This window comes from Paramormyrops kingsleyae, chromosome 4, assembly GCF_048594095.1.
Source record: "Paramormyrops kingsleyae isolate MSU_618 chromosome 4, PKINGS_0.4, whole genome shotgun sequence".
NCBI lineage: Eukaryota > Metazoa > Chordata > Actinopteri > Osteoglossiformes > Mormyridae > Paramormyrops > Paramormyrops kingsleyae.
Genome location: NC_132800.1, coordinates 433,496 through 442,479, shown reverse-complemented (window position 1 = coordinate 442,479; position 8,984 = coordinate 433,496). Strand labels below are relative to the sequence as shown.

The following is an 8,984-nucleotide window of genomic DNA, read 5'->3' as shown; positions in this document are numbered from 1 at the left end:
TTACAGGGTTAAATGATTGAATGGTCTTTGCTATGAATTAAAAAAGCTCATTTTTGTTTTAATTTATTTTATTTACTTATTTTATTTTAATATGCTTTATTGGTTTGTTTATTGTCTATTCTTATTTATCCTTTGTACAGCACTTTGGTCCTACAGTATATTGATTTGTTTTAAAGTGCTTTATTTTAAGCATAGTCCACAAATTTTCAATAGGGTTCAGTTTGTTGGCTTTGGGAAGGCTGTTCTGATGTGTGTTGTGATCATTGTCCCTGTATCAACTGTCCAGCCATTGATTGTTGATACTGTAACTGTTGATTGATTAAAGAATTTGTAGGTCATAGGTCTCACCTGCTGCAGCAATCAGAATCAGAATCAGCTTTTATTCGCCAAGTGTGCTGGGGCACACAAGGAATTAGTTTCCCACAGTTTGATACTCTCTCATACACAAACAATAAGTTAGAGCTGGGCGATAAATCAATTTAATTGATTAATTCGAATTTACAGTTCAGGACGATATGTTTTCATGAAATCGATTTTATTACTTTTTTTACACACAAGCGCCAAATGCGGAACTAATGCGATGCACCATTCCTCACGGGTAAATTAACACTGTAGCAGATTCACTAACAACATGGCAATGACAGGGGAAAAGATGGCACGTGCCCAAAGAAAGGTGTTGCTACTTCTGTAATTTGTAATTGTAATTGTAATATAATATGTCAAACCCAATGGCATAAAGTATTTACTTAATACTAAGCTGACATGATAAAATTATGTGTTTTTTTTCTATTGTTATTACAATATTACTTATTACTTTTATTTATAAGTTTGAGGGTGTATTGTGTTGTTGCCAGTTTTAAAATAAGCTATAGAGAAACCTTTCTAAAAGTGTTCACAATAATAACTGACACTTTATTGATCCCCGTGGGGAAATTGTGTTTATGCCTCCCTCAACTTGATCTTTGAAGAATAAGTTGTCTGTGAAGGCCACCTGTTGGGGCCTTGCTCAAGGAGCTGCAGACATACTGAGGCTGGGCTTGAACCAGTGACCTTCTGATTACAAGCACACAGCTTAGCCCACTGAGCCACACACTGCTCCTAAAGGTGTGGTCTAAAGTAAAAAAAGCTAAATAAAGTAGTTTGATTTTGAGTAGGGGAGGGGAGAATCGATTAAAATCGGAAATCAGATTTTTTGTGAAAAGATCTGAGATTTTATTTTTAGGCCATATCACCCAGCTCTACAATAAGTGACACTATAAAAACAAAATACCGTATACAAGAAATACTGTACAAATACAGTACAATACAATACAAATACAATACAAATGTGAAAAATTATAAATATTATAAATATACACAGGTGAGTAACACTGTGCAATTTTAAGGTGCGAGGTAGAGTGTAAACAGTTTTTGTAAACAGATCTGTAGCGCCTGCCAGAGGGGGGTAGCTGGAGAAGATTGTGTCCAGGATGTGACGGATCTGAAATGATTTTAACTGCTCGTTAAAATCTATGCTCGTTTAGCCGAACTAAAGTCCACAAATCGGATCCTGGCATAAGTTCCTGGACGGACCAGATGTTGCAGGATATAATGCAGCCCCATATTCACTGCATCATCCACCGACCTGTTTGCCCGATAGGCAAACTGCAGGGGGTACAGCTGGTGTCCTGTAATGTCCTTTAGATGGGCTAAAACCAGGCGTTCAAAGGATTTCATGACCACAGACGTCAAGGCGACAGGTCTGTAGTCATTCAGTCCTGTAATGGTGGGTTTTTTGGGGACCGTGATAATGGTGGAGCGTTTGAAGCACGAGGGAACTACACACAGCTCCAGGAATCTATTGAAGATGCGGGTGAAGATGGGAGCCAGCTGATAAGCACAGGTTTTGAGGCAGGAGGGGGATACACCGTCTGGTCCCGGGGCCTTCTTGGTTTTCTGTTTCTGGAACAGCCGGCTCACTTCCGCTTTGTGTATTCTGAGTTCCAGGGGGGAGGATAGGGGGGTACGAGGTGTGATGGGGGTTATTGTCTCTGGAGTGGGGTGGATGGGGGGTGTGAATCTGTTTATCTCAAACCTGCAGTAGAAGTTGTTCAGCTCATCTGCCAGGTCTTTGTTTGCTTCAGCGGGGGGTAGGGGTCGTCTGTTGCTGGTGATATCTCGCAGGCCTCTCCACACTGATGCAGGGTCATTGGCTGAGAACCGTTCTTTCAGCTTCTCAGAGTAGCTTCTTTTTGCCACTTTGATCTCACTGGTCAGCGTGTTCCTGGCCTGCCTGTACAGGGCCCTGTCACCACTTCTGTAGGCATCCTCCTTAGCCTGGTGAAGATGTTGCAGTTTGGGAGTGAACCATGGTTTATTGTTGTTGTATGTGCAGAAGGTCTTGGTCGGGACACACACATCTTCACAAAAACTGATGTATGATGTCACAGTGTCTGTCAGCTCATCCAGATTATCAGATGCAGCTTCAAAGACAGTCCAATTAGTGCAGTCAAAACAGTCCTGCAGTTTCTGCTTTGCTGCATTGGTCCACTTCTTCACAGTTTTGACTACAGGCTTGGCACGTTTAAGCTGTTGCCTGTAAATTGGAATAAGATGGACCATACAGTGACCAGAATGTCCTAAAGCTGCCCGGGGGACAGAGCGATAGGCATCTTTTAAAATGGTGTAACAGTGGTCCAGTGTGATGTTGTCCCTGGTGGGGCAGTCGATATGCTGTCTGTATTTAGGAAGTTCCTGGTGTAGATTCACTCTGTTAAAATCACCAAGGACAATAAAAGGGAATAGGGATATTTTCTTTCCAGGGGGGGTGATCTGGTCAGCCAGCATGCATTTACATCTGAAGCTCATTTACATCTGAATGTTGGTGGTGCTGATAGACTGTGAGAATTGTATGCTTTGAACTCTCCAGTGCTTTTTTAATACCATTCAGTGACTGATGTTGGGAAGACAATGGATATTTACTGTACACCTCCATGTCTCCTGGATTACTGACCCCAAGTCATTTCTGCTACATGGCTTTACACTGTACAATATTTATATTTACATTTAAAGCATTTAGCAGACTTATCCAAAGCAACGTACAAGGTATCAAGGTACAATAAGCTGGGTTTAGAGGAGCTTACAGTTTTGATGGCGAGTCCGGCTCTGTGATGGAGGGATGTTAAAGTGTTTTCTGTCTTGTGATTTCTTCTATTTCTATTTAGCCGTTTAGATGGTGGACCAGACTTCACGAAATAGCACTCTAATGTGACTAGTCTTTTTCTGCGTATTGAAACTTTTCAGAAATGCAAGACTTTGCCAGTGCTTTTGTTCACCACCCGAGCGTATAGTCGTGAACAGATGTGAAATTTTGGCCAACTTTTTCATTGAAATTCGATTTGTATGTGTTCAGAAAAATTTGTGATCAGAGGCTTTAAAAGTGTTTATCCAAATAGGGACCTCAAAAAATGTCCCCAAAAGTAGGAAAATTTCAGGTTTTACTACACTTTGGGGGCAATTTGGTCCTCAAATGTGATCTATGCAAACCCACACACAAACACACACATACTACCAGTCAAAAGAGATGTTAATGACTTTCACACATTCAGTTGACCCCCCACCCCCAGCCCCCAGCCCCCAGCCCCCAGCCCCACCACTTTTCTTGTGCTTGTGGGCAGTTCCTTGCTCAGGGTATTTGCTATGGTGAACTTTCATGCAAAAAACATTTGCACTTTCAGGGTCCCTGTGTGGCTCAGTGGGCTAAGCCTGTGTGCTTGTGTTCCCCAGGTCACTGGTTCAAACCCAGCCTCAGCATGTCAGTCATGACTATACAGTGTATAAATGTTTTTGGTAGACGATCATACTTTTTTTCCACTATAGTCTTCTGGTTTCTAATTTACATGCCAACAACAGTTTTGACTGGTAGTGTGTAATGACTGTTTAGTAGTGTTTATTTAACCGACTGGCTTGATAGTCAGAATATGGAATAGTCTTCCTGATAACATAGTGCAAGCTGAATCCTTGAGTTCCTTTAAATCAGAGCTAGATAAGATTTTAACAACTCTGAGCTATTAGTTAAGTTCTCCCTAAGCGAGCTTGATGGGCCGAATGGCCTCCTCTCGTTTGTATAGTTCTTATGTTCTTATGATCTGAAAGCAGTGTTTCTTAGGTTAAAAAAATAACCTCACCTTGACCGCTTCAAACATCTGTCTCATCTGTCTCATTGTTTCATTGTGGCCAAGCAGAGAAGTTAATGACACATTCACACATCACCCCCCCCCCCCCGTGGATATGCAGCCACCAGCAGCCTATCCGGCTGTTAGCCAGACAGAAAGAAAGAACACACCTTTATTCTCCACAGTCAACCTTATTACTTTGTTTAGACCTGTAATTAGTCTGTCACACACATCTTGGGTCACTCTCTTCTCCCAAAATAACTCTTGGACATGCTGCTGCTTTGTACCTGGCTTGGCCTCCTTGCGCATGAAATCTTTCATCTTGTGCCAAACAAGCTTAATGGGCTTCAAATCTGATTAATTTTCATATACCTCTCATTGCTTGACAATATCAGTCTTAATACTTTGTTTAGGCCTGTAATTATTGTATTGGACATATCTTGGGACCGCCTCATCTCCAAAGAGGGAAGTAAAATAAAATTGTAATTTCATCAATAAACTGACTAAAAACACATTTTGACAGTTTTAGGCCATCTTTGCCTCACAACAGAAACTATTTCTAAATTTCACAGGCCATTTATTGCAGTGTAGTAAGTTTATTAATGAAATTGGAATTTTGTTTAAATATAGGGAAATTGTACTTGCTTAGATTTTCATTTTTTGCAGTGGAGTTACAATACCTGATTCAGGTATCTTACCTGATTTCAGGTAAGTCACTTCAGATTACTGCTCTCCCTGGTGGATGGATAGATCATTGCAAGTACTTTACACACAGAGAGTTGAGGGGTGGATCATGCCGGCCCCCTTTTTCATTACATCATCGTGGGGGATCTCATTACAGTCAAGGACCAGCCAAGAGCCAGTCAAGGTCCTGTCAAGGACCTGTCATGGAAAGTGGGGAAATTTTAAGCGGCTGGATCTGTACATGATCAAGAGTGGTACGAAATGATTCTACCATGTTCACGGTTACCTGTTCAAGTTCATTTACACATGACACTTCAGAGGTTAGGTTAAAGGACTGTGGGAGCTGTTCCAGAAAAGTTGCAGCGGATAATGAGGCTATGGAACGTCTAGTATCGTACCTCTGGTCTGGGGCCTTAGGGGAGTTATGTTGTATTTGAAATGTTAAAAGGTAATGATCTGAAAGTAGAGGATTCTGAGGGATAATTGATATGTGTTCTACCAGGACACCATGACTAAGAATCAAGTCTAGGGTGTGGTTACAGGCATGAGTTGGCCCAGTTACATTCTGATGTACACCGACAGAGTCAAGAATGGCAGTAAATGCTTTTGTTACTGGATCACTTTCATTTTCCATATGAATATTAAAATCACCAACAATCAAGGCCTTGTCGGTAGTAACCACCAAGCTTGTTAGCTTGTCATTGCCACGCCATGACAGAATGACTCCCTAAGCAGGATGATCCCCAGACTCTGTGACACCCCGTCTGTTGGGATTCGTGTCCTTTGCTCCTGCAGGTGACCCAGTGGTGATGGGGTCAGAGCCCCAGTCCTTGGTATCTGTTTTGGTCCCAGCACCCAGCCTCCTGCCTTGGCCCAAGCCACTGGCCTACGTACCTCAGTGGATCGTCAACAGTCCACTAATTGATCCATGGAGCGATAGTGACTGGAGGAGCCCAAGGAAGAGGAAGACCTTACTGGGCTTCTTGTAGTGACGCAGACAACCTGCCCTTACTGCTCCCTCTTGTTGCCCAGAAGGTCCGGCTCCCTGGAACTCAGCCATGGAAGGCCACTCAACACATCACTTCTCTGCGACATGGTGCCTCAAAACTCTCCACAAATTCTTCCATTGACTCCCCAAAGTGCACAGCTGCTTTGCTCGCTTTCTCTGGACATTGAAATAGGAGATGGCGGAAGGCAGCTGACCTGATATCACTAAACCCAGTTCAGGTAGTGTCCAGTCCCAGTGAAATCACTGCAGCTTCGCCCTGTGGAAGAATAATTAGTTAAAATTTGTCTATTACTATTACTAATAAACTGGTCTTTGTTCATTACTGAAAATGTAATCGAAGTTCCCTTCAAATGACTCAATATTTCTTGTAGGTGATTGTGTAATCACCTGGGTTACCCCCTTAGATACTACATCCCATAATTATCGTCATCCTGACCTTCTGTAGGCATTAATCCCATGTCAGAGTGTGTCTGCACAGCTATTTCCTTCCATTCTCTCACACAAAGTGCATCACAAAGCCTCTTTTGTTCAAACCATGGCTCCCTTGTTTAATACTACAAATTCTATTGTCATCATAAGCAAATATACATGCCTTGTGCATAGTAAATCTTTTAGTGTCCAAGCAGCATAAAGAAAAATTATGATGCATTTTATTATGAGTTTTATGCTGCATATAGTAATAATAATAGAATGACTTGCTGAAGTATTTGGTGCTAAACATTCAACCGTGTGGTTTTGTCACTTCCTGTTTAAAGTGTCCACTCCCCTTTCACTCTGCCTGCTGTGTGTGAGAATAGAAACGACAGAGATAGTGAAAGTACAGAGGATGAGGAAGTGAGGGTCAGTCTCCACAGATCTGGGCTCAGTGACACACACACACATATGGATCCTCTGATGCTCCTGTTTCTTCTCATTGCTGGGCTCACAGGTGAGTGTCTCTCATTACAGTGGTACTGAGTAGAGATCTCTCTCCTGCTGCTCACACACTGTCAGCTGCAGTTTGGAGATCATGATGTCAGTTGTGAATTATGGCAGTCTTAATAAAAACATCTTTGTCTTGGAAATTGGAAATACATATTATATTCTTAGAAATGTACCCTGAATCAGGTAATTGAAACTATATACATAATATCTAAATATACTGCATGATATATATAAAGACTGTCAGTGCAGATAAACTGCTCCTGCCTCTTGTACCCTTTGGTTTTCTATGAGGCCTGTGATTGATCTTACTGGTGTCATTTCAGCAGCACAGGTGGTTATGTGAGCAGACAGCCGGGATGCCATCAGTCATTTCTGTGTGTACAGACAGAGGGGTCTAAACACCCAGCTTCATGTATTACTGCAGAAGGTCTCAGTGCTTATCAGGGGGCAAGATCAGTGTTAGGGGTCAAGGCTAAACCTGGTTGTCTTTCACTCTGCAGCAGATTTGGAGAGCTAGTTACCCTCTAGCTGGTAGAGACTGGGGGCAGCGTGGGGGCCTCACACCTCCAGGCTTGTGGTTTCGGTATCTGGCCCAGCTTTCTGTGGGCAGTTTGCATGGTCTTCCTGTATCTATGCTGGTTTCCTCTCAGTTCTCCGGTTTCCTCCCACAGGTCAATGTCTTTCCATGTAAAGGGCAGCCAATAGCGACATTTTTGCCTCTCTAGACGGCACTTCAGTGCATTCAGTCGTGCTACATGACACCTTTCTTGATGGTGAACTGTGTGCAGGTAGGTAGGTTGGTCTATCTCTCTAATCATGTCTAATCATGCAATATCAAAGAAAAGGACAGCCCCAGACAATTGATTTAATTATTGTGATAACTCAAAAAGTATTTGACAGATCTTTGGATAATAGAGGATCCGTGACTGATTTAATTTTGTGACGAAGCGCTCCAGAATTGAAGCGGTGTCACGTAGTGATGGCACATGAAAGGACAGCCATAGGTGTAGATTCAGTGAACCTGGTTACATTGAGACAAGTCGCCCAGTGTTGGGCTTTTAATAACAATGATTGTTGCATAGGTGGGAGGAGTGTGTGGGGGATACAGGTTGTTAAGGGTAGGGGTGTGTGAGTAGAGTGGGGACATTGAGTTGGATTTTCATGCCTTATAGTCAGAAGCCCATGTCTTCTGTTGCCCTTGCCGTGGTTCCCCAAAATCTCTCTGTCTCTTTAGTTTATACAGATATTAGATATCTGACTCATACCCCTGCCATCTCAGCACTGCTGACTGTTGGCTTTGAATGTGACCATGACTGCGTCTGTGTGCAGTTTGCAGGCTTCCTCTGTTCACATTGCATTTCTCCAGCTTCCAGTGCCCTGCAATGGATTGACATGCTGTTGAAGGTTTACCTCACTTTACACTGTGTGCTTCCTGCATTAGGACCTAAATAATTATACTAATGATTAAACAGCTATGGTGAAACATACGACTCTTTCAGGCGACAGTGATACCCAACTAATGTATAGCGTTTGTTTTTAAAATGAAATGAGAACAGATTAAAAGAGAGCTGAGCATCTCGATTGACTAACATTCCCACAGTGCCTCTTCAGGAGTCCTTTTAGACACCAAGTTCTGTGGTTCCAATTAGCACCATGAAGGTGCACAATGATATTCATGGGTATCATGGTCTGCAGCCAAATCACAATTATTTAACACTTTTTCTAGATTTTACATGTCTGCAGTGTTGGAACACACAATACACACAATATATATGCGGTGGGGCAACTTTTGCCCCCACTGTCTAAAAATGGGGGCATTTGCAATATTTGGGGTCACACTTTAAAAATTGTACTTAGAGCACAAAGTTTATGTTTTATGAGAGAAGAGCCCAGATTAAAATGCATACAGTAATCAGCTCCTTGTGCCAACATGAGTAAATAAGAATAATATTCCTATCAGGGGTTTTGCGAGGATGAGACTGAAGCTTTACCCTTTGTTTCTGCTGAGAGACATGCGGCGTGACTCATTTCTCTGCGCGTACAAGTTATCTTTGATCAGCGTTCATGGTTTGAGATTCAGATCGAGCTTTAGGTAATTATTTTCGAACTGGTTGGTTGGACTTCTAAGAAATTCGAGTTCTAATGAGTTCGAGAACTGAGGTACCACTGTACTAACAAATAGAAAACACAAAATACTGTACATGTATGACGTA

General features: G+C 42.2%; 1 protein-coding gene across 1 annotated transcript; it reads right to left on the bottom strand.

The window, feature by feature from the left end:
- Positions 1–968: 968 nt before the first annotated feature.
- Positions 969–3,586, bottom strand: LOC140588634 (uncharacterized). Its single transcript, XM_072710420.1, has 2 exons — positions 2,075–3,586; positions 969–1,975 (listed from the first exon to the last, which is right to left on the bottom strand). Exons 1-2 carry the CDS (start codon positions 2,845–2,847, stop codon positions 1,510–1,512), a joined length of 1,239 nt encoding a protein of 412 aa, XP_072566521.1. The 5' UTR covers positions 2,848–3,586; the 3' UTR covers positions 969–1,509.
- Between the last annotated feature and the right edge of the window lie 5,398 nt (positions 3,587–8,984).

Bases quoted from the DNA above. Each gene is read 5' to 3' on its own strand.
- LOC140588634 (XM_072710420.1), bottom strand. From the start codon at position 2,847: ATGAGCTTCAGATGTAAATGCATGCTGGCTGACCAGATCACCCCCCCT. The intron at 1,976-2,074 runs GTTTGAGATAAA...CCTGGAACTCAG, and splicing joins CTGAACAACTTCTACTGCAG to AATACACAAAGCGGAAGTGA.